The 24,575-nt window shown below is 43.8% G+C and overlaps 1 protein-coding gene across 1 annotated transcript; it reads left to right on the forward strand.

Annotated features, from left to right (window-relative positions):
• Window positions 1-2,805: 2,805 nt before the first annotated feature.
• On the forward strand, window positions 2,806-23,692 carry MYOM3 (myomesin 3). Its single transcript, XM_008496412.2, has 36 exons — window positions 2,806-2,912; window positions 3,015-3,089; window positions 4,164-4,323; window positions 4,571-4,728; window positions 5,946-6,041; window positions 6,335-6,423; window positions 8,024-8,068; window positions 8,281-8,421; window positions 8,563-8,724; window positions 8,979-9,120; window positions 9,213-9,412; window positions 9,616-9,669; window positions 10,029-10,156; window positions 10,592-10,775; window positions 11,506-11,680; window positions 12,286-12,407; window positions 13,065-13,252; window positions 13,447-13,573; window positions 14,046-14,224; window positions 14,301-14,415; window positions 14,655-14,811; window positions 15,125-15,234; window positions 15,747-15,791; window positions 15,920-16,056; window positions 16,305-16,449; window positions 16,710-16,769; window positions 17,284-17,351; window positions 18,345-18,455; window positions 19,236-19,323; window positions 20,081-20,119; window positions 20,598-20,703; window positions 21,477-21,640; window positions 21,964-22,000; window positions 22,117-22,139; window positions 22,230-22,285; window positions 22,937-23,692. The coding sequence occupies exons 1-36, from the start codon at window positions 2,806-2,808 to the stop codon at window positions 23,234-23,236; spliced, it is 4,293 nt and encodes a 1,430-aa protein (XP_008494634.2). The 3' UTR covers window positions 23,237-23,692.
• Window positions 23,693-24,575: the final 883 nt, after the last annotated feature.

Genomic DNA, 24,575 nt, shown 5'->3' on the forward strand with positions numbered 1-24,575 from the left:
GGGGAAAATGTAGCTGGGAAACCTCTGGCTCCCAAACTGGGACTGCAGCCTCAGAGCTTCAGTGCTTCTTTCAAACCTTCCTTTTCCTCCTGGCACCACAGGAAACATCTCCCACTTCTCTCGTTGCTGGGAGGGCTTTATCCTGAACACTGAAGCTGCAAACCTGCCCCAAATGGGTGGCAAACCAGCAGCCTGTGCTTTTACCCCACCTCAGACCCCCCCAGGGGCTGCTGGGTTTATAAACTCACCCTCAGCATTTGCCTGTAACGAGGAAAGTGTCCTGGTGCAGCCAAACAAAACCCAAGAGCTGCTGTTAGCTCCTGATCTAATTATACACTGCCAGAATCTGGCGTTCATTACGGAGATGTCAGAGGAAATGGTTTCCCTCTGTAGTGCAGCAATGGCAACGCTGGCCCCGGGGAAATTCCTGGAGGAGATGAAAATATTCATCATTCATTTCAGATGCTTTGTGAAGCTTCTGTCCTGAGGAGCAGAGGATAATCCATCGATATTCTGATGCCTGCAGTTTGGAGGCACCTGTCTCTCTCCCTGTATCATTTGGCCAAGGCAATAATTTGTCTCTGGGGCAGGGTTTGGGTCTGGGTGTTGGTGTAATAAACAGCTCCAAGTGTGCAAGCCCTGCTTGGGTCTCCCCATTGTCCCTGGGCTGGCAGGGCAGGCTGCTATATTCTATATTTAAGGCTCCAGGATGGGCACTGAAACATGGGGAACATTCTTTTGGGGAGAGTCATTCCCAGTGTCATCACCAGGGAGAGGGAAAGGCTCCTTTGTCCTTTCTCTTGCATGAGGACTGGCACCACGGGGTGAGTTTGGTTTATCTGTGAATAAACTCCTGTTTCTAGCAAGATTTGTTTAAGTTCCTCCTAGCAGCATCAGTTATTTTGTGTGATTGCTTTTATTTGAATTGCTCTTCATTATTCTGTCTGCTTTGAAGTGTCATGACTCATTTTACAGTGTTGTTCTAAGGAAAATACTGGTTTGCTTTGTGTTTTCTCCCAGGAATCTATTCTGCTTTACTGGTCTGTTTAGAAAAAAATATATATTTGTATTTAAAAGTCTAGGTTTCTGCAGATCAGAGCTCTCAGGCTTTAAAAATAAAACCAATGGGTTATAAAGCACTGAAACTTTTCCCGGGAAAAATCAAAATTATTGCATAGCAAAGATTAATCTGGGTTGATAACTAGTCATGAAAATGGAAACAAAGTGCCCAGTTGTCAGTCTGCAGCTGAAACAGTGCTGGAGAGAGCATTATTCCATGAAATTACAAGGATATTTTCTCCATAAAAGCCTGGTTTATTTACTCTTTCTTGTACCTGCCAACATTTCTTTGTTTCTTCCCAAATGAAACGTCTTCTGAGGAAATAATATCATGATAATCCTGTAGTTTGGGATAGTTTGCCTTTATCACAACACCTCTGCTTTTCCATATAACTCTGCTTTTCCATGGATCATTCCTTAAGGAATTTGCCAGAAAGCTGTGCTATTAGTAAAAGCTGAGGAATTGGTATTTTTTGTATCAGTTTAGGATTAGAAAGCAGTAAAACTCAAATCCAGCTGCAAAAGCTGCCAAGGGAAAATTGCAGTAATGGAACATGAGCCGGGGAAAGATTTACAAGTATGTTTGAACAAGAACCATTCAGCAACAATCCCATTTTCCAAGCTGCTTTTTTAAAGTAACCTGAGCTCTTTGAACTTGAAAACCTGAACAGTTTAAGGGTTGTCCTGTGAGGTTCTGACCCGACTGCAGCACAGCGTGGGGTGCAGAGGGATAAACCTCTAAAACTTGCTTTTGTTTAATGCCCTCTCGTTAGTCAGTCCCCAAAGCAGTGACACTGCTAATAAACACTGCTCATTCCCAGAGAGTTCCCAGATTTTCAGCAGCTAACGCAGGAGCTGGAAGGGAGCCAGGAGCACTCCATGGGTTTTCCCTGGAGGAGAGGGATTTCCCTGGGAAAACTCCTCTGGCCACTCTGAGGAAAATCCTGCTGTTTTCTGAGCAGCTCCTTTAAGGTAACATGGTGAAGGATGCTGTGTTTTCTCCATGATTTATCAACCTTTTTTTCTTAAAACCTAAGAAGAAACCCCTGGTCTCTCAGGATGTCCTCAAGGGACAGGAAAAGCATTATCCAGGTACTGAACTGGAACTGTTCTTGTCAGGAGCCTGGCTATGCTGATGGGAATTGATGGTGGTTTGGCAACAGCAACTGGAATTGGTTTAGTTCCAGAAAATCCAATTGGGTTTTCCAACAACCACAGACACCAGGTGATTTCTGCACAGCAGCTATTTGGCATCACAGCTACCCCTGAAATTAATTAAAAAAAAAATCAGCTTATTTTCTAAGCATTTCTTCCCTACCTCACTAGCTGATATTCCCTATTTTATCCCTTGATCTCCCTTTTCATGCTGCTCCTCACTTGGCTGCATCCTGGGGCTCTGATCTAAAGGAGCTCCCTGGAAGAATATCCACCAGATTTAGAGCAGTTCCAGGAAAACAAATCTACCCACAAAACCACTGCCTTCCTTCAGCTCTGTTACAGCTTCAGAGGCTTTTGAAGAATTACTCATTTCTTCATCAGATTCCATTTTTCACAGGAGCATCACAAACCAAACCCCTTCCTCAGTCTGAATGCCCAAGGTGGTGCTGTATGAACTTCCATTCACAGCCCTTGAGCAGCAAAGCAAAAATTTAATTTAATAAAGAGATTTTGTACAGATGTTTCATTTGAAAGCCACTTTATGTTTTATTCTGTACCAGCAAGAAAGCAGAATCTTGACTTCCCAGCATGGGAACCCGAACCTTCTTCCAGCACAGAGAAGAGGAGCAAAAGGAGGAGAGGAAACAGAGTTTGCAAATGAGCTCCACAACCAGAAAGAGAAAGTTCAAAACCAGGTAAACCACAAAGTCAGGGACAGACAGGACTTTGTTGAACTTTGAGTTTTTGAAATTATGGAACTTTGTCTGGATTCTTTTTCATGTGTTTGCTCCTGGAAGTGAGGAAGAAGAGACTTTCAGCCCTTCAGACCTCTCCATAGCAGCTGCCCTTGCCTTGACCTCTGAAACAACACAGTAAGTCAGAAATCCCTGGAAGTCCAACACAGCCACGGTGTGAAACATCCAGGAGTCACAACTCAGTTTGTTGGAAGCAGGTTCAGTCAAGAGGTTTTTTTCCTTCAAAACAAAAAGTGCCACAGGAAACCAAATGACATCCCCTTGGTGCCTGTGACAGTAACATTGTCCTGCTGACAAACAAGGGCTTCAGCAGCCAGGTTTCCTGGGGATAAATGGAAAATACAGGCAGATGCATAAATTGATGTTAACCTAGAAAAAAGGTCAAACAGGGGGTCCCCTTCTAGTGCCTCTCATGGCAGTACTACCTGACATTCATACCCCAGCTGCATGCAAGCTGATGTTCCAGTCCTGAACACTTCTTCTGGTGTAACAAAAAATATGTCCTGTAAAACAAGAACAGAAAAAGACCAAAACAAAATGCATCCTGGGCTGGCTCAGGAACAGCGTGGCCAGCAGGTCCAGGGAAGGGATTCTGCCCCTGTGCTCAGCCCTGGGGAGGCCACAGCTTGAGTCCTGTGTCCAGTTCTGGGCCCCTCAGCTCAGGAAGGAGATTGAGGTGCTGGAGCAGGTCCAGAGAAGAGCAAGGAGGCTGTGAAGGGATCCAGCAGAATTGCTGTGAGGAAGGGCTGAGGGAGCTGGGGGTGTTGAGGCTGGAGAAGAGGAGGCTCAGGGGAGACCTCATCACTCTCTGCAACTCCCTGAAAGGAGGTTGGAGCCAGGGGGGGGTTGGGCTCTTTTCCCAGGCAACTCTCAGCAAGACAAGAGGGCAGGGTCTCAAGTTGTGCCAGGGGAGGTTTAGGTTGGAGATGAGAAAGAATTTCTTTCTGGAGAGGGTGATCAGGCATTGGAATGGGCTGCCCAGGGAAGTAGTGGATTCTCCGTGTCTGGAGATCTTTCCAAAGAGCCTGGATGTGGCACTGAGTGCCATGGGCTGGGAACTGCAGCAGGAGTGGATCAAGGGTTGGACTTGATGATCTCTGAGGTCCCTTCCAACCCAGCCAGTTCTAGGATTCTATGAAAATCAAATCATTGTCCTAAATTCTGTTGGCTTTTATGATTCCTGTGTTGCAGGGATTACAAGCTAAGAAGAGAAGCTGCCGACCTAGAGCTAGAACAGAGGGGGCAAAAAAGAATTTTGTTTGGGAATGACCTGGAGAAGTTGGAACTGGAGATTATTCAGAACTGCAGACTGCTGCGAGTCAGAGCTGACCGGGAGGCCCTCCGGAGGAAGGTCAGCTCAGACACCTCCATTGGCACCAGAAATACAAAGAGCATAAACTCCCCACGAGCATTCTGAGGAGGATACTAAATCGCATCGGGCATTAGGGCAACTTCAAAGTCACTAGAAATAAGGACAAGGCCTTATATTCCTGCCACTGGAGCATTATCATGTCCCTTTTGTCAAAAAACAAACAAAAAAAAATGTCATTAGAAGCTAATCCCTTTCTCTTGCCTTCATTTCTCTCTCCCTGTCTCAGGCTGTCCTAAAGGCACGTCAGGAGCAGGAGTGCATTGAGCTGTGCTCGGGGCGCCCACCCATGTTCTGGATCCCCCTCAGAGCCCACACGGTCTGGGAGAGGATGGAAGTGACTCTGGAATGCACAGTCCTGGCTTCCCCACCACCACAGGTCACTTGGTAGGTCCATGGGGCTGGGAGGTATCCAGGGGAAGAACCAGGGCTGTGTCCTCCTGGAGAGGGAAGGGAGAGCTGCAGAAATCCCAGGGAACACTTCCAGTTAGTTCTCTGGTTCCACTGCTGGGACCAGTAAAGACATCAAGTGTCCAGTGGGCCATGGAGGCAGAGGGCAGTCCCACGGGGCTCATTCCAGGGCAATGCTGACTTCCATGGAGCTTTCCCTGCTTCCCTTGCTGCTGTGCTCTGTCCTGAAGGCAAATCTGGGATTTTAGGCTCAGAAACCAGGATCTCCTGCCAGCACTAAATCACTGCACACACACACACCCCCATCAGGGTTTGGCTCCCTTGGTACTGTGCAAGTTTTAGCATTAAACTGCTATGGATTCTGTGCTTTGGGAAGTACAAAGCTGCCCTTTCATTTGCTCAGCTCTGTGTATTCACCAGCCCACAGGAGAGGAGGTGCTGTACACCACACCTGACTGCAGCATCTGCTGTTAATCAAAGAGGGGTGAAAGATCACCTTAAAAAAAATAAATAAATAAAGTGTCCTTCAGTCAGTTTGTCAGTGATGGAGCATCCCTCCCATGGAAGGTCTGAAGTATGCAAAAATCTAGATTACTAATGACTTTGTGGACTGCTCACTCCACTAATGCCAGAGCTCCTGGTGCCTGAAAGGAGCACAGAAAACATGAACCCCCTACAGATTCCCAGGGAGCAGAAAGAAGTGAGGGACATCTGCTCAGACTCCTTCACAGGACCTGTGTAGTGAAATGAGGCAACCAGGTGCCACTCATTGCCAGGGAGTGAGCATGAGCTTGTGTCAAGCCCACCTGTGCCTAATTAGGGTGGGCCCCCACTGTGCATGAGCAGGACCAGGGGGCCAATAACCCTAATTAGGCACAGGTGGGCTTGACACAAGCTCATGCTCACTCCCTGGCAATTAGTGGCACCTGGTTGCCTCATTTCACTACAGACCTGTGAAATAGGGAGGGTAAACTGAGGCAGAAGCATCACTCAGCTGGCTGCAGGCAGCCTGCAAGCACTGCAGGGAAAAAGCAAACACAGGACTATAGGAGGGGATCTTGGATCAATGTGGGAGATCTGTGAAAGGGTAAAATGCCTGCTCAAATGTTGTGGTTGGCATAGTTAAAAGAAAGTGTTCATTTCAGCAGTTTCTCCATCCTTTCCTCAGCAGCACATTTCCTGTGTTCATCCAGGTATAAAAATGGGATCCGTATTGATCCTCTCCGGGCCCCAGCAGGAAAATACAGGATAAAAAACAAGTTTGGGATGCTGACCCTGCACATCAGCAGGTAATGGCTGTGCTCTTGTCTGTGTTGTTTCTTCAGTTCAATAGACCAGCTCTCTTCATTCTCCCACTTTGTGTATGCTAAACAAAAAATGTTTTACTTCTGAGTATCAAGAGAAATAATGGACCACTAAGTCTAAGAAATCCTTGTCATGGAAAGGAAAAACAGCTTCTTGATGAAAAGCAAATATCTGCTTCTAACACCTGGGTTGAAAAGGAAATCCCTTTCAATTTGTCCTGTCAAGTATGAACAATAACTGACAGATGAAAAGGAGGGGAAATGCTTTTTCTTCCCAGATGCTCCATGGAAGATTCTGCTGAATACAGTGTTGAAGTTCGGAATCAATACGGAGAGGCTTATTCATTTGCTACAGTGCTTGTCAGGAGTAAGTACAAATGTTCCTTTGCTCCAAAGTGTTCAGACTCTTCAGCCAGTAAGCACTTCAGTGGGACCTGGAGGGTAACAGATGAAAAAGAAGGGAACAAGTTGGCTCTGGACATCTTAGTGGTCAGGAAGAGATGAGTTTCTTTGCCTGAATTGCAAAGGCAGCTTGAAGTATTTTTGCAGACAGAAAGAGTCTTCCATGGTTTGGACAGAATATTTATTGCCAGTGCTTTCTATATTCTTGGCTCTGCCAGGGGTTGTGTTATTCTCATCCTTATTCTCTGCATGCCATAATGTGATCACAGCTGAATATCATCTGGGGATACAAATGCTTACAGAAGAATGTGACTCCAGAATAGAAGTGTATTATTTATGATATCTTTCAGATCCTTTAATTAAATGGTGTTAAAATTCAGCATATCTGGAAATATGCAGCCCACATTTACCAGTTCTAAAGGGACAATATAATAACCCAGAACACCTTAGCTTGCAACCCTTCCCCTATCCCTAAATCTTCCCTACCCTACTGCAGAAATACAGAAAAAGTTACCAGGTGTGCAGTGCTTCTCTTCTATAAAGGTTCACATAGCATGTCCAGAACTCAGGAACTGGCCATTTGCCATAAAGCAGGGGCAGCTGCCTGAAAAAAAATTCCCTGGCAATAATCCCATGCTCCTCCCATCAGAATCCTTAGGATCAGAGCAGGTGTGATGATAGAAAGGGGCTGTGGTTTATCTCAGCAAACCTGGGATGATGAGGCTGCTCCCTTCCCCTCTCAGTGCCTGGTTAAATCCTTCCTCAGCTCTGACCACCAGCACCCTGCAAATATTGTTCCTCCTGATTGTGTGTGAGAGGCTCAGACTCTTCCTTCTCCCTTGGCTCTGCCTAATGCCATCCCAGTAACATGATTCTTCCTTTTGCTATTTGCTTTTAACATTCTGAAAATAGAGACTCCATGGAGGCCTTAATCCTGCCTCCACTGGAAACATTCCTGACCCCCAGGCAGGCTGATGGCATCTCCCCTCCTGGCCCCAGGCTGTCTGGGATGCCCTTGATGCCAGGGCAGGGGCTCTGGGGTCTGTGGTTCATGGAGCAGAAGTTCCCTTTCCCTAAAGACATTTAGGATCTCACAGGATCTGGGGCCAGGCTCTGCTTCTCCTCCTATGCTTTCTATTTCTTCTCTCTGCAGATGCAGTATCTCAGTTTCATCCTGTGTGAAGTGCATCAGTTCTTAGATTTCAGCTCCAAATAATTTAATTCTGTGCTGTGATGCCAGCACCTCTCTCAGGCCAGGTCAGGTTCACCCATGATGAGCCCCTGGCTGCTGACACAAGTGATGGGGTAGGAGACACTTCCCTCAGCTCCAGAACTAACCCAGTGTCTCAGGACAGAGATCCTTGCAGGAAAACTTGAAGTCCCAGTCACTGGTAATCTTCCAGAATCCCTTCTCATCCCCTGGGGATGCTGTTTACGTTTTTATTTCCTTCTCCATGCTGGATGAGGCAGTGAGGAGCTGGCATGCTCTGACTCCAGAGAGTTTTCAAGGGGAAAATAAACACTGGCATGAGATTAGCTAAATGTCTCCTCCTCTTCTCTTTTAGAGTATTATGGAAAGGAGTCAGGATTTGATTCAGAAATATACAAAAGTGAGTAAAATATTTTTATTATTATTAATTTTATTTTTATAGCCTGAAACTATTTGATTTCTTCTTTTCTCTGAGCTAAAGCTTTTCCTACTAGCCTGACCACTCATGAGATGTCCAAGGCTCAGGTACCACTCTAAATATATGAGAATTAAAGCACTGCAAGGAGGAAGGCTCCAGGAAGTCTCTTTATCATGCTGACTTTTATTTCATAGGATCCCTTCTGGCCAGAGAGGCAGATTTTGCTTTTCCACTGAAACCTTTATTTTCAAGAGAAAAGGAACCTTTTACCCTCTCCTGTTACTTCTCTTCTGATTTGCTTGAACACCAACGAGACATTTCCTGGTTCAGAGATGGTTTGTATGCAACAGCCAGCTTTAGATTCATACACCTGCATGACCATATCCCATGAACTCAGAGCTGTGATCAAATGTTCACAGAAGGGAACTAAAATTCAGGATTTTTGAGCTGCTCTTCCCCCTCCCCCTGCTCCCCAGGTGAGCTGCTGCAGAGCTCAGACCATCAGGAACTCCAGTACCAAAACCAGGAGGCTGCTCTGAGGGTCTGGTGTGCTTACAAAGAAGATGAGGGATTCTACACCATCCGTGTCCCCTCCCTGGATGGACATAAAGAGCAGACCACATATGTGTTTGTTAAAGGTATAACAGGGCTGTATCCTTAGATCAAAAGCTCCTTTCCTCATCCTTTGCCATAAAGGAATTCACAGCCTCAGCCTCCCAGTTCTGTGTGTGGATACAATAACCAAAACTTCCAAATTCCATTCCCAGTAGTGACTCAGGCATTACCACTTATGACTTGTGTTGCCTTTAGAGTCTTAAAATGAAACTTCTGAATGCAAATTGTAGTACAGAGAAGAAAACCACCTGACCACCCTCACCTGGTGTGTCTGTAGATGCTGCAGCAGGAACTCCTGGTGCACCAGGATCTCCCCTCAGTGTGAAATGCCACGATGTAAATAAAGACTGCTTGAGCCTCTCTTGGGTGGCACCCAGTGACCATGGAGGGAGCCCAATCCTGGGATACTATATTGAAAGGTCTGTATGTTACTCACCTGAGCACAGAAAAAGCTCATGACCAGGTTGTGGAGGAGCCACAGAACAACTCCATGGGCTGTGCTTCCTTTCAGGTGTGTTGCTGGGTCAGAGGATTGGATCCCATGCAACGAGAAGCCTGTGAGAAGCTGCAGGTTCCCAGTGCTGGGCCTTGCAGAAGGACAGACGTACCAGTTCCGTGTCAAGGCTGTCAATAAAAATGGGATCAGTCACCCTTCCAAAACCAGTGACCCAGTTACAACCTATGACCCCAGCAAGGACAAGAGAGTGACAGGTCTGTACCCACCTTTGCTCCTGCAGCTACAGCTGAATGAGTTTGTCCAGGTTGTTCCCATTTCCCAGATATCACTACAGCATAGTGCCAGGCTGTGACTCTGCTGAGCTCACCTCAGTGCTATTCTGAAGGGAAAAAAACCATCAAAATACCACCCAGACATCTCCTCTTAGTGGGTAACATTCCCCTGTTTGACATTACAGTTATTCCATACGATGATGGAAGGATGATAGAAATTTTCAAGGATGACCTGGAAGGTAAGTTCAACTTTACACTGAGCCATTCTTCAAAGAGGAATTATTATTCTGTAACAATGACATCTGCAGTAACAATGGCATCTGTAATAACAATGACATCTGCAGTAACAATGCTCTGGAGAACACACACTTAAGAAAATATAATGTGAAACATAGTTCTAAGCTGCACAAGAATCAGAAACTATCCTAAACAACCTGTTATAATGATCTTGATTTGCCTCTATGTCCCTAAAAAGATTAAGTCTCCTCCTTCATAGAGAAGAATCTTACTTTATAGTGGGGAAATATAATTTTTGTAAAAGAATTCTTTTCCCTTGCCATGTTATAACTAAAGCATAGCCCATTCTACCTTCCCATAGGACATATTAAAATTCCCTTGCCACCCACCAATGTTCATGCAAGTGAAGTCAGAGAAGATTACGTGGCTTTGGCCTGGGATGAACCAGATCCAAGAGGCAGAGACCCACTGCATTATTATGTGGAAAAGGTAAGAAAAAGAACAAGAAACTGCAGAACATAATCATTTATTTCTCACAGGGTTTAGAGCACAGGCCAGGTCAGTCACTGTGTAGGTAACTGGAACACTACAGCCCCAAAAATGGCTCTCCTGCTCCACAGATTCCTGGAGCTGTGATCCTGACTCTTGACACCAACCCAGGTAGTAATGATTAACAAAGAATAAATAAACAGTTTTCACACCAGAGAAGAATAGCAGGATTTTAACACTTACTCTACCACTTCTGCTGCAAAGGAAGAAAACATTTGGGTACAGCAACAATCTATCATGTAGGATTTTTATTTGGGTTTTTGGTGGTTTGTTTGTTTTTTTTTAAACTACTTTCCTGTAAAGATCAGCTTTGTTATTGCTGGGGATTGTTTTAAGCTTGAGTCACAACATGAGTTGTACTCTTTTTCTTTTCAGTCAGTTGTAGGCAGCAACTCCTGGCAAATGGTTAACCTGGATACACCAGCTAATTCCCCAAGATTTGCACTCTTTGATCTAGCTAAAGGAAAATCATACTGCTTCCGTGTGAGGTCTGCTAACAAGTATGGGATCAGTGAGCCATCCCTGCCCAGTGAGCCTGTAACTGCTGGAGCAAAACTGGGTAATTATTTCTTTAATTTACAATAAATGGAGATGTCCCAGGAAAGCAACGTGGGTTCCCTGCCTCCCCTTTCCTCTCAGCACCATGGTCACACAGCAGTTGCTTTGATATCAGGAAATCTCTTAAAGCTGTAAATTCATGTTTAATTACTTTGCAGTTGGCCAGGGCAGTGAAAACCTAAGCAAGCACTGAGGGAGGAATTACAGTTAATAAAATAAGAAACAGTGGAAGGCTGTGTTTAATCCAAGTGGCTTCCAGCACAGAGTAAGAGAGAAGTTACACAGAGCAGGGCTGGAAGGAATGATACAGCTGCTGATGGAACCTGAGCCTGGGGCTTCAGCCAGAGCTTCCCAGGGCTGATCTCTTTTGTTTTCTCCCCAAGCTGCCCCAGTGTTCATTCCTAATGTTCTTTTTCCTCAAGAGTAAAGCAGGTTCCATTTCATAGTGAAGTTACACTGTAGGAGTCTTGCTTCTCCCCTGCTACAGAGAAGGTTACAGAGGTGTTACCCTGCACACATCAATAAGAGAGAGGAGGATGAGACAGGGCAAACCCAACCCTAATGATAGAGGCTGCAGACTGGGACAATGCCCTGGTGTTTGCTCTAATGTGAAAATGATGCTCTTTAAAAGGTGAATAAATCAAATAAGACAACTAACATACTTTTTTTTAATTTATAAATACTAAAGCCCTCTATTTTCTTCTTTTTTTTCTTTTTTTTTCTTTTTTTAGCTCCTCTGCCTCCACCATCTCAGGTTTTAGCTTTTAGAGACACCAAGACATCTGTTGCCTTGCAGTGGGATAAGTTAGAGGATGGTCTGGAACCACTTGGTTATTACATCTACTGTCGGGAAAGTGGGACAGAGGAATGGCAGAGTGTCAACAACAAGCCTGTGACATGCACTGAGTGAGTTCAGCTCCTAAACTCCACTGAGAGAACACAGGGTGCCAGCCTGGATTGTCATTTGTAGCTGGAGTCATATTTCAGATTAAAAAAAGAACTTCTGAAAGAAGTGCACACACACAGCCTTGCACACACACACCACTACATCCTCATCTAGATTTAGGAATCTCACTTGTACCCCCAAAACCAGACTGACAGCAAAGTCTGAGGTTGTCTCCACTGACTTTGGACCTGCAGAAAATGGACAGACCTTGAGGTACCAGTAGAAACACATTCCATTTTGTTGCTTGCTTTCCAGTAAAGCTGGTGCCACTCACACGTAGGACTTAGAAAACCTCTCCAGGTCTGAGGGCTGCATGTCAAGCAGAAAAAGTCCATTAAAAAATCCTGTTTGTTCTACCAGCAGTGTGATACCTCTCTTTCTGATCTATACTTGCTGTCTGATTTATTGGCAGCCATTTCGTGTGCCACAGTGCACTTAAACTTGCAATGGCAAAAAATGGTTTTCTCAGTAACAATGCCTTATTAAATGTATTGCAGTCTGTTCAAAAGACTGTTTACCTGTACTTTGAACAGCCAGACACAAACTTATTAATTTCCTCTCCCAGATTTACTGTTCCTGGGCTGCAGCCTGGGAAAGAATATGTCTTTTGTGTGAAATCTGTCAGTGAGGCAGGACTAAGTGAAAGCTCCCCAGAAACAGATCCTATCGTTGTAAGGCCAGCTATTGGTAAGTAACACAGACACACAGATTAAATCCCTCAAAAAATTATCTATCTATGGATATCTATTATTATTATGACATGTAGCAGTAATAATGTCAAGCAGATGAGCACAGCAAAGCCACAGGGAACTGATTTTCTTGTACTCTGCAACTTCTGTCATCAATTTTACCTGTCAAGGGTGGACAGAGTTAATTAGCATTTTGACTCAGCAGTGTGTTACATTTTCAGTATTAATTTGTGACCACTTGAAGTGCTCAATTATGCTGGTATCTTGAAATCAGCTTTGTGAATTTCTCCAGGGCAATTACAAACTCCTACCCATCACATTAGCCAGTGCCTAACCCTCCATCTTCTCCATGTTATTGGCCCACAGCTTCCATCTCTTCTACCTGACAAACCATAAAGCAACATGCAAGAAACACCCAAGACACATCTATAACTTTTGCTGTGACTTCCAAATAAGAATCTGATCATTTCCCAATATTTCTGCACTGCAAAAGTGGCAGTGGGGGGGCTTTACCACAAACAGAATCCCTTCTGGTAGAAGCAGACAGAGATTTCCTCAGCTCAGCTCATCCCATACCTACACCTCCATTCCTGATCCCCAGATCCCAAACCTGCACTCAACAAAACTGTGGTTTTTTTCTCTCTTTCCTGCCCAGCTTGTCCATCAGCACCCCATGGCTTTGCTCTGCTGAACTGTGGGAAGCAGAACATGACCATCAGCTGGAAACCCCCAAAACGCAGGGGAGGAACAAAGATACTGGGATATTTCCTGGATCAGCATGATCCATCCGAGCCAGACTGGCATGAAGTCAACATCCAGCCAATCCCTCAGCGAGTTTACACGGTATTCATTTCAGATCTAAGTGTCCTTAGCAGCAGAGTGGCAACCCCAACAAGTTGAGCTGCTTTACCTCTTCCTAAACCTCTCTCCCAACCCTCACAAGACTACAACCCTAATCCATAATAATTTAGGCAAAGACTACAACCCTAATAATTAAGAAGTGTACTAATCATCTCTATGCACCTCTGAACCCCAAGGTCAGTGACCTGGAGGAAGGGCACCTGTATGAATTCCGAGCCTGTGCAGTGAACGTGGCTGGTGTTGGGGAACTGTCTGAGCCCAGTGACTTGTTCAGATGTCAGGAATGGACAATGCCAGAGCCAGGTATCTCTCATGGAAAAACAACAGCCAGAAAAACATTATCAGGTTATATTCATCATCTCCTCACTCTTCTGTGAATCCAAGGGACTTCTGAAAATCACAGGTCTGTAAAGGGTGCACAGAAAAACACACAAACACTTCTAGAGAAGTTTTGATTTGGATGCAAGCTTCTGTTTCTGCATTACACAGATGTAGCACCCATGTGGTTTAAATAATGTTTCCAGAGAATGAAGGATCTGGATCTAATAACCTTTGTGCATTACATCACAGCAAATAACATTAAACCAGCAAGTGCAGGCTTTTTTCTAGAGCCTATGCCTACAGTTATCAGGACAGAAAGCATCTCCCATGAACTCACTATTCACACGTTGCCCTAAACCCCTCTGTTTAATGATCTCAGACTCAAACAAAGTGCCCCCAGCTGCATTTTCTTAATTTAATGTTAGTGTTTGACAGCCTGCCCTTCTTTGAACAGGCCCTCCTTATGATGTGAAGTGCACTGAAGTAAGAGACTCCTCCCTGATGCTGCACTGGGAAGCACCACTGTACACTGGAGCAGGTCCAGTCACAGGGTATTACATAGAGATGGCTGAAGAAGGGTCAGAGGAATGGAAACAAACTCACAAGCAGCCCATAGCCACCAGCCACATGAAGGTCTGCATCTGTACTTAGGATCCAGGTGTTGCTTCTCATTTAGCCTCACATTAATTCCTGTCTTTGCTTCCTGCAGGTTTCAGATCTGGAGGCAGGGAAATGCTATGTTTTCCGAGTGAGAGCACGGAACAAAGCTGGGACTGGACCCCCTTCACCTCCCTCAGATCCTGTGGTGGCAAAAGCCAAAGCTGGTACAAAACTAAAAGTGATGGGATTGTGCCAGTCTGAAAATACTGTGGTGATCCCAGTAAAAAACTGCTTGATGAAACATCAGCTACATGGAGGAGAGAACCTCCATTAAAACAAAGATCAGCAAACCAAGCTGCCCAAATGAATTACTCCAGCTGTACACTCTTTTTTTCTGAGGGAAATGGCCATAAGCCCTGATCATTTTTGTAAGGGATGTTCTGTGGTATTTTTTCTCATCCAGGCACAAATGAAATTGAACTTGGGGTCGATGAAGAGGGTTTCATCTATATGGCTTTTGAAGCTCCTGAAAGGAATGACTCCTCTGAATTTATCTGGTCAAAGGACTATGAGGGACCACCAGATGCTGACAGAGTTCAGACTGAAGAGAAAGGCAATAAGTGAGTACCTAATGAGGGAATTAATTGTGGACTGTCAAATCAAGAACTGATGAGAAAACTGTGAAGCTAAACGTTCCCCTCTCTTTCCAATATTCAACTAAAATACATGGACAGAATTATGTGTAAATCTCTGTTCCTGCTTCTCAGCCCTGGTGCCCATGAAATGGGGCATTCAGTGCAACCCGCAGGTGCCAAAAGGAATGATATTTGATGTTCTGGGTGTATCAAATGTTACAAATGTTAGCATTCTGTTACAGGGGGCAATTTTGAGGGGAGGAATATGATTTTTGTTACTATTATTTTTATTTCAAAGATCTAAGCTTATACTGAAAGACCCCTCAGAAAAGGATCTGGGCACATATTCAGTGGAGGTCACGGATGTAGATGATGATATCTCTGCCAGCTGCATTTTAACCAAAGAAGGTAAAAACTAATACTTGACAAGAAGAAAAATCTAGTGTGCTATAATGTTCTAACATTAGATGTTTTGAGGAAAGTTTCTCACAGAGGAATGGAAAGTGATAATGATAGCAACATCATTAGTGAAATGTTTCCCATTCCTTGAAGTCTCAAGGGCAGTTTCTTTTACAGCCCCTAAGAAAAGATTCTGTGCTCCTGGAAGATCATTTTTCCATTATGGTTCAGCTTTCACATGATGAAATCTGTGATTTCATCTCCATGATGAAACCTGTACATGATGTTACTACATGATCACAGTGATTTAAAATTTAACATGTTGCTTGAATTTCTACAACCATTTTATTCAGACATAACTGAGAGTTGTCTTCAAGACCTTTTCTAGCTCTCCTGCTGCCAAATGTTTTGTACTTCTTCTTGACATAAAGACAATGAACAAAATAAATTAAATTAAGACAGTTAATTAATTTTAGCCTAGTTGTACTACTCTAAATGCCCTGTAACTCTTTGCATTGCAGATCTGGATAAGTTACTGAAACGTAGCCATGAAATCAGGAACCCATGTAAGTTGATCCAGCCAGGAGCCAGTGCCATGTGAGCAGACACTGAAAGGGGAACCCTGCACAACCCAGGCAGAGCCAGAGGTTGTGGTTTGCCTCTGAATTCCCCTCCCAAGCTCTTTGTTTTCCAGTGATCAAGCTGATTTCTGGGTGGAACATTGATGTTCTGGAGAAAGGAGAAGTCAGGCTGTGGCTGGAGGTCGAGAAGCTGTCACCAAATGCAAAGCTGAATTTAATCTTCAATGAAAAGGAGCTCACAAGTACTCCAGTATGTCTTTAATTTGTTTTAATTCTGACTTTCCCCCTGCTGAACAGAGAGAAAGAGCAAACTGCTACATTCCCATTTCTAAATTCCCATCAGGTATTTCCATGTGTGTTTTTGGAAGGCTCTAAGGCTTGCTTGGCATACTTTTTAATAGTGACTGTTGTAGAAGGTGCTGTGCCAGGATCTGACCTTGGAACAGTTCCACTGAGGAAAAACCACTCAGTTTATCCTATTTTCTTTGTTTTAAACAGACACATAAAATAAACTTTGTTAAAGGAAAAGGTCTGGTGGAACTGATAATTGAGAATTTCTCTGAGAAGGACAAGGGGACATACACAGCCCAGCTGCAAGATGGAAAAGCTAAAAATCACTTCACCCTGGTTCTTGTGGATGAATGTAAGTGGAAATTCAGGATCAAATATAGACTGCCATGCTCAGTGGAAAGTTTTCCAGGCACTTAAGGCCTCAAAGTATTTATGACAGTTAAGATAGCACACTGGGAATGGGGAGAATGAATATTTATTTCAGCACACATTTAATGTCCAGTGTAATAAATTATCTGCATTTGTCTTCAACATAAATTGAAGGTCTTATAAATAGGGTCCTTGATGATAAAAATGGTTTGGTAAAACAAAATACCATTGCTGTTCTCATAGGTTTTGCTAAAGTTATAGCAGAAGCTGATGCAAAAAGGAGAGAATGGAAGAAGAAGCAAGGTAAGAGAAGCTGCAGGTTAATGATTGTGATCCCCTTCTCGTGGGGATAAAACCATGCACATTAATCTCTAGGTCCAGTCTCCTCTCTTCAGAGATGCTCAGTGCAAGATAGAAATGTACCTGCAGTAATCTGTCCCTCAGTTTACCTCCCAGAATCGGGAAGAAAACCAGAAACTATGGATTTTCTGTTCCCTTGCAATTCACCTGGGAAATACCCACCAGCTCCCACACTGCCACGAAGCAGAGTCGAGTCCTAAAGGCCTGGTTAGGCAGCAGCACTAACTGCATTTTGAGATAGGGTTCCTCAGCCAAGGTAGGTGACCAGAGGACATTCCAAACCCAGCAGTAATGATGTGCTCTGAACTTTGGGAATTACCCCATGGGAAAACTCGGCAGCGTGCAGCGTTCCCTCCAGCCCGCACTGCTGGGACTGACCAGGAGATGGAGGCATTTCTGCAGGCAACACTTGGAGAGGCTGAAATGCATCAGGAAAGACGTTTCCTTTCTTTTACAGGTCCACATTTTATTGAGAATTTGAAATGGAAAGTTACCGAGGACTGTGAAGTGCTCCTCACATGCAAGGTATTAAAGCTCTGTGATAGAATCATAGAATCATAGAATTGGCTGGGTTGGAAGGGACCTCAGAGATCATCAAGTCCAACCCTTGATCCACTCCCCCCGTGGTTCCCAGCCCATGGCACTCAGTGCCACATCCAGGCTCTTTGGAAAGATCTCCAGACACGGAGAATCCACTACTTCCCTGGGCAGCCCATTCCAATGCCTGATCACCCTCTCCAGAAAGAAATTCTTTCTCATCTCCAACCTAAACCTCCCCTGGCACAACTTGAGACCCTGCCCTCTTGTCTTGCTGAGAGTTGCCTGGGAAAAGAGCCCAACCCCCCCTGGCTCCAACCTCCTTTCAGGGAGTTGGAGAGAGTGATGAGGTCTCCCCTGAGCCTCCTCTTCTCCAGCCTCAACACCCCCAGCTCCCTCAGCCTCTTCTCATAGGAATTCTGCTGGATCCCTTCACCAGCCCAGTTGCCTCCTTTGGACCTGCTCCAGCACCTCAATCTCTTTCCTGAGCCGAGGGGCCCAGAACTGGACACAGGACTCAAGCTGTGGCCTCCCCAGAGCTGAGCACAGGGGCAGAATCCCTTCCCTGGACCTGCTGGCCACGCTGTTCCTGAGCCAGCCCAGGATGCCATTGGCTTTCTTGGCCACCTGGGCACACTGCTGGCTCATGTTCAGCTTCCTGGCAATCCAGACTCCCAGGTCCCTTTCTGCCTGGCTGCTCTCAGCCACTCTGTCCCCATGATGAGACTGAGTGGTTTTAATATGAAATTTTAGATGTGAGCTGTAAGGGAAGGGCACAAACAGCACTCCCCAAACTTGAAGATGGATGAAAATGGATAGTTTAACTTGGACAGAAATGTTAATAAAGAAGGAGGTTCCTCAGATTCCTCTGCAAGCCCTTGATGCAAGTGATGTTTTGTATCAGAAAGGCATCAAGGAATTCAGAAATAAATAAAATGCATCTTAGGAAGACTCTGACTTGTGAATGTTGACTTCAAACAGGCAACAAACCTGAGGAAGGACACCAGCTTCCAGTGGTTCTTCAACAAGAAAACCCAAGCAGGTGGCACATTTGATCCACAGACTGGAATAGGAACTCTGCTTCTTAAAAAGGTGAAAAAAACCAGAATGCAACTGGAAGGTTTCTATGATCACAGGAAACTGCAAAAAATATGGATTGATTTTATTCAGTGTGTGTTTTGGGTAGTTCCCTCTCAGTGAGAAAGATGAACAAACACTGAAAAGAGCACAAGAGAAGGAATTATTTAACATGAGGGCCAGATAGATCTGAATTGGAAATAGGATGTTTCTAACAGCCAGTGGCCAAAAAGCAATGGGTGGGCTTTTTAGGTTTTCTGATCAGGACTGGTTGCCTCTTCTGGAGAAAAACACCAAAAAAAAATAAATTACTGAGCTCATTACAGAAGTAAGTGAATGAAAAGTTCTGGCTTGACCTTTAAAGAAGGCCAGAGAAGCTGACAGAATGCCCCAGGTAATCTCCAGTCTGCCTCAGATACTGATGGTGCAGTCAGAGTTTTAGTGCTCACTCTGGGTGCTTAATTTGAATCTTTTTGGGGTTTGATTTTTCATTTTAATTTCAAACAGCCAAATCACCTCCAGAAAACAAGCAGATAAATGCATGTGAGCTGGGATTTGAACCAGAATTCTAGGGAAAACTGCCTTTTTTTGCCCTCCTTTCTGATCTTCCCAGTTCCCAAGTTCATTGGGAGGGAAGAAAAAAATCTCAGCTATTCCCATTTTTCAAACCCTGCTCTATGTCAGTGATACAATAAATTGCTGCTGGGTGTGTGTGTGTGTTTGGTTTGAGTTTTGTTTGGTTTAAGACATTTAAAAATATTTATTTTAAATAAATATTACATGTGTATTTCCTAGATAACCAAAGCAGATGAGGGCCAATACAAAGCAGCTGTTTCAGATGACAGAGGAGAGGATGACACCCAACTGGATCTCACAAAAGGAGGTAAGGGAACCTTGTATGACAAGGCCTGCAATTCACTTTGGATTTAAAAATAAACTGCATAACTTTCTATCTATCTGTTAATAATTATAGTAGCTATGTGATTTTATAAAGATTAATACCTGCATTAAAAGTTGTTGGCCAAACTGAGAGTTTCCTAATCTACTATAGCATGAATATATATGCTGATTAATTGAAAAATCACAAGTATTTCATGTGAGGTTGGAGCCATAAAATGCAGATTCCTGCTTCACTTTTTAGTATTCTGAATATTTGTCTGGAAATTGAAAGGCAAATATGCAGTTCTGACAGCCTAATGTTGTTAACATGTACAGTCATTCTCAGGCTGTGACTGCATTATAGATTCTGTCAAGCTTCCCAGTGAAAAGCTCAGGAATGTTTCAGCCACTTCAAGTCAGCATCAGTCAGAAGATTCTTCCTCCCAAGATTCAATCCTACCCGAACATCTGGAATCTATCACTGAAACCTGATATGTAAATCTGCTTTCTGTGAGGCAGCCTGTCACACATCCTGAGTGCTAAAGAAGATAGAAGCAGCTAAATTTAGTAAGAAATGCCCAGCACCTAAAAATAAATGAGTCAGTGGCAAAAACCTCCATTCCCAGTAAGCTTTGCAGTAGAGGACAGTGAGCAACCAGTGGGTATAAAGCATTCTAAACATAATGAAACTGAGCTGGTAGATCAGATGTGATTTGCTAAATGCTGTATTTATAGACATTGAAATCCTTATTTCTTTGCAGCCTTTGAAGACCTTCTGAAGGAGCTGTGCAGGATCAGTGGTGTGCCATGTTCCCATCAGCTAACACAGTAACATGAAGGGGAGAGGGTTGGGGTGCCATGTCCAGAGCAAACTGCTGGGGAGCTGGGGACCCCAGCACCATTTCTGGTGCACTTGCAAACTGTCAGGAGGGGTGGTCAGTAAGAAAAGCCAGGGACATCAAACCTCTCTGCTGACAAATTAATTCTGTGACCTTTATCTGCCAGCAGCCTGCTCCTCATCACACCACTTGAGATGTGAATTTGGCCAAATTGTACTATTTCTGTCTGTGAGATGTGTATCCCAGTCCCAAATCTCTAGAAATAACACATTATTCCACCAGCTTCTAAAAGATCCAGAGGAGTATCATCCTATTTCCAGCTAGCCACATTCTCCAGAGAAAAATGTCACTGAATTGCTTGGGGTTTTGTTTGTGTGACAAGAAACGTTGTGCATTCTTGAACTTCCTCCTCAATTTCAGTCTCTCTGTTACACTTCAGCTCTTTCTGCTTCACCTCTGAAAATTCAGCCTACTGAAGAAGGCATCAAAATCTGCACAGATGTGAAGTACTTCACAGACTACATGAAAACAACTTGGTATCACAAGTAAGTCCCCAAAAGATTTGCAAGGCTCCTGGAGTAATGCTGCTTGTAACTTTTACCATCAAAACTGAACATGTTGGGCCCCAGCCTGTGACTTTTTAAAGTAATGGTGGATTTGTCTGAGTAGGAAATCAAAAAGACAATTCATCTGAGACATGTCTGGAAATTCCAAAATAAACAGTTGTGTTACTTTTATCTTAACACTGGATAAATATTTACAAGAATAATAATGCTGCATTTAAGGTACTGCTCTTTGACAGCCACCTTGGTTACCAACAGGAAAAGAAGTTATTGGGTTTTTCAGATTCTTTATTTCTACTACTTTGTAACTCCCTAAACCATCCTGTTCCCCTAATCTGAAAACCAAACATTATCAGATTCTTTCCAAACAGCAGCTCATTTAACCTCATAATGTCTTCACAGAGAACTGCTGTTTTATTAGATACCACCTCTACAGGTATATAATGAGGCCAATTTTTAATAATGTTGAAGGGCTAGACACAAATATTCAACCTCTAAATCCTATTTAATCTCATAAGTAAGAACTAAGAGGTCTTTTGTAGAGTTAGCAGGGCTTTGGCAAACTGCCTGGAAGCACAGCTAGAGGCCTCCTGAGATTTTCAGAAGTGACTGAGTATGTAACTCTCCATGAAATTAACAGGGAGGTCCTGACTCCCACTCTCTTAGTCTAACTAATTTAGATTTTTAAAAAGGTAGCACTCTAATTTACACAGCTCTGCCAAATCCCATGGAAATGATATAATTTATTTATTTAGGGAGAAACAGCTGGAAAGCCGTGACAGACTGAAAGCTGGGAGCACCATGAATCAGATCTGGCTTCACATTCTTAACCCAACAGATGCAGATAAGGGAAAATACACCCTGGAGTTATTTGATGGGAACAGCTCACACAAACTGTCAACAGACTTGTCTGGACAAGGTAAACTGAGTCAAACAATACTGTCACAGGGGTGAGAGAGACCTGAGTGCTTTCCAAGATTCCTCCAAACCATGGGCAATGATTTCTCTCTCCTTTATTTGTGCTGGAGCCACAGTTCCAGGGCAGCACACTTTGAAATTGGGTTGGCAGACAGTGAGGTGCCCAGAGACATCAGAGGAGGGATGGGGAGAGGGGAAATGCAGCAGAAAATACTGAAGCCTTAAGGCCCCTCACTGTTATTCCACCAGTGATGAATTATGTGAAATCTACTCAATCAATGAAGTAAACAGCAGCTTTCCCTAAAATCTTGTCATTCCTTGCAGCCTTTGAAGATGCCCTGGCTGAGCACAGAAGGCTGAAGTAAGTTCCTGCCTGAACATTTTCAGGGCTAAATCTATTTTGAGTGTCATATCCCCTATCAAGAACACACCACCTAATAAATAAAACCACTGTCATTTTCTCTCTCACGCTTTCAGGGAGAGAGCAATAGCAGAAAAGTGTAAGTAAATTAATTCCCTTCCTTCTGTGAGCCAAAGCCAAGTGGTGTGCTGATAAGGAAAACTAAAAGGTTGTGTTTGTTCACCCCCAGGTCGTGCCAGGGTTGTTCAAGGTCTGCCAGATGTTGCCACCATCATGGAGGACAAGGTAATATTGAGTAACTGCTCCTATAATTGGCCCTTGCACTTTGAAGAACAACTGATGGGAAGAAAACCACTTGTTTGCCCCTCCTGTGTCCTCCTGGGAGCTTTCCTGAGCTGCTGCAGTTGCCAGGGGTGGGAAGGGGTCCCCTGCACAGCTCCTGCATCACCCCTGCTCCTGGTGCTGCCCCCAAACACAGATGTAGAGCTGTGCTCTTTGTGGCACTGCAAGGTTTTGTTTCCCAGCCAGACCCTTCCTCTTGTCTTCCCCTTCCACAGGAGCAGACTGAGGCTTTTCATTGCTTTTCATTGCATTTTCCCATTCTATCAACTTGCTGCCTGTATTTCTGAGTCACAGTCCTGTGCTGGTACCCAGGCAGAATAAAAATCCTGTAAAGTAATTGCAGCTTCACTACGTGTGAATCTGTCACTTTACAGTGTAGGAAAGCTATAAAAAGACAGTCTCCCAAATATGAGTCAGTGAATTCAATCTGGTTGATCCTGATTATACTGGAAGATATCAGGAAAAAGAGTGGAATGTTCTGGAATTCCACCTATTGAAAATCTAGGAATATTTATTGTTCTTAACCTCTCACCAACTGAATTTCCTGGCTCATTTCTATCTTCACAATCTCTTTCTGCTATCTGTTTTACACAGACCCTCTGTCTAACTTGCTGTGTCTCTGGAGAACCTTACCCAGAAATCACTTGGTTCAAAAATGAGAAGGTGATTGTCTTTAAAGATCGTTACAAAATGGAAGTGAAGGGCTCATTTGTCACAATTACCATAGAGAAAGTCTGCAACGAAGACACAGGAAAATACAGCATCTATGTCAAGAACAAGTATGGTTCTGAAACTGGGCAGGTGACCATCAGTGTCTACAAGCATGGAGAAATACCAATAGGACTGGAAGAAAAGGAAGCCCCAGGTGGGATTAGAATGAAAAAGTATAAATGAATTGGTCAGTTTTGTCTCATTGAATTTCAAAGGAATTTAAAACCTTTGGGTTCATTTCAGTGTCTCTGCCCTAAAACTCAGGCTCAGGTATCTACTTTTGTTTTAGTGATATTTTAGTGTTTTTGTTTTGGTAGTTGTTAGAAAACAATCCTAATTCAGCTGTGCACAGGTGTGTACCCATCCATGTTCATCTCCCAGAGAAACTCCTTCCTAGGAAATCTGTGTGGGAAATGCAAGAGGATTCAGAAATGAGAACCAGGCTCCCAGTGAGGTTCTTTTGTGTGAAATCCCCAGGTGTTACTGATTGTCCTGCAGCTGAGCAATGCTTTAGTGTGTCAAGTATTAAAGTTGTGCCCTTGGTGAGACCTCAGCACCGTTGTCATGTTCATCCATGTAGAAATCAGGCTGTGTGTGGGGAGGTGGGAATATGGACCTCTGAAGTATGGAGCTTTACATACCTAAGCCATATGGGGAGAGGAGCAGGCAGGGATATGTGCAAGGCTTGGTGCTTTCCAGAGGAAATACATTCAGCTTCCTTATCTGCTGATAAAGAATATTTACACAAAGGGATTGAGTAAAAACTACAGAGGTGGACCCAGATCCTTCCATCCTACTGATCACCTATATTCTATATATTCTATATATATAGCTCACAAAAAAGTGACTGCAGCCACCCCTGCTCCTTAAACAAGTACCAGCTGCATTGATCCAGGAGCAGTGGTTTTCCCAGCTATTTTAGGGACAGTGCTCTTCCAGTGCCAACAGAAATGAGCACAGCAGCCCAGTGCAGGGTTGCCAATCACTTGGCCAAAGGCAGTTACATTTCAGGAATAACCTAAAACTGAATTTATATAATTCATATTATTAAAATTAATGACATTAAAAAGTGAAAGTTTAGCTAACTGCCTAGATTTGCCTTCCAGTGAATGAAGAGAAGGAGGTCCTTTTGATGTGGTAAAGCAGATGGCATCATGTCCTAGAATAACTCCAATTAAACCTCTGCCTTTTAGAACCATGTATACCTCTCCCACACTTCATCCATTATCAGTATCTCATCCTTGCTACTCAGGTAAATGGAATTACAAAATTGGCTCTTTCAGAATTTTCTTTAAAACTATGTACTAAAAAAAAATATTTTATTTAATTTGTAAGACTAAGCATTTGGTGTTCTATATTGAAATAGAATTATTGGACAGTATGGAGTAAGAGAAGTTAACTTAGGAAGGTCACCTACCCCTGGGATACAGGCTCTGTTTGAATTAAGCAATATAATAATTGCAGCACACACAATCCAGTGAATGTCTTCCAAAATCAACAGCCATGCTTGCACAGACACAAG

This window comes from Calypte anna, chromosome 23 (assembly GCF_003957555.1).
Source record: "Calypte anna isolate BGI_N300 chromosome 23, bCalAnn1_v1.p, whole genome shotgun sequence".
NCBI classification, from domain to species: domain Eukaryota; kingdom Metazoa; phylum Chordata; class Aves; order Apodiformes; family Trochilidae; genus Calypte; species Calypte anna.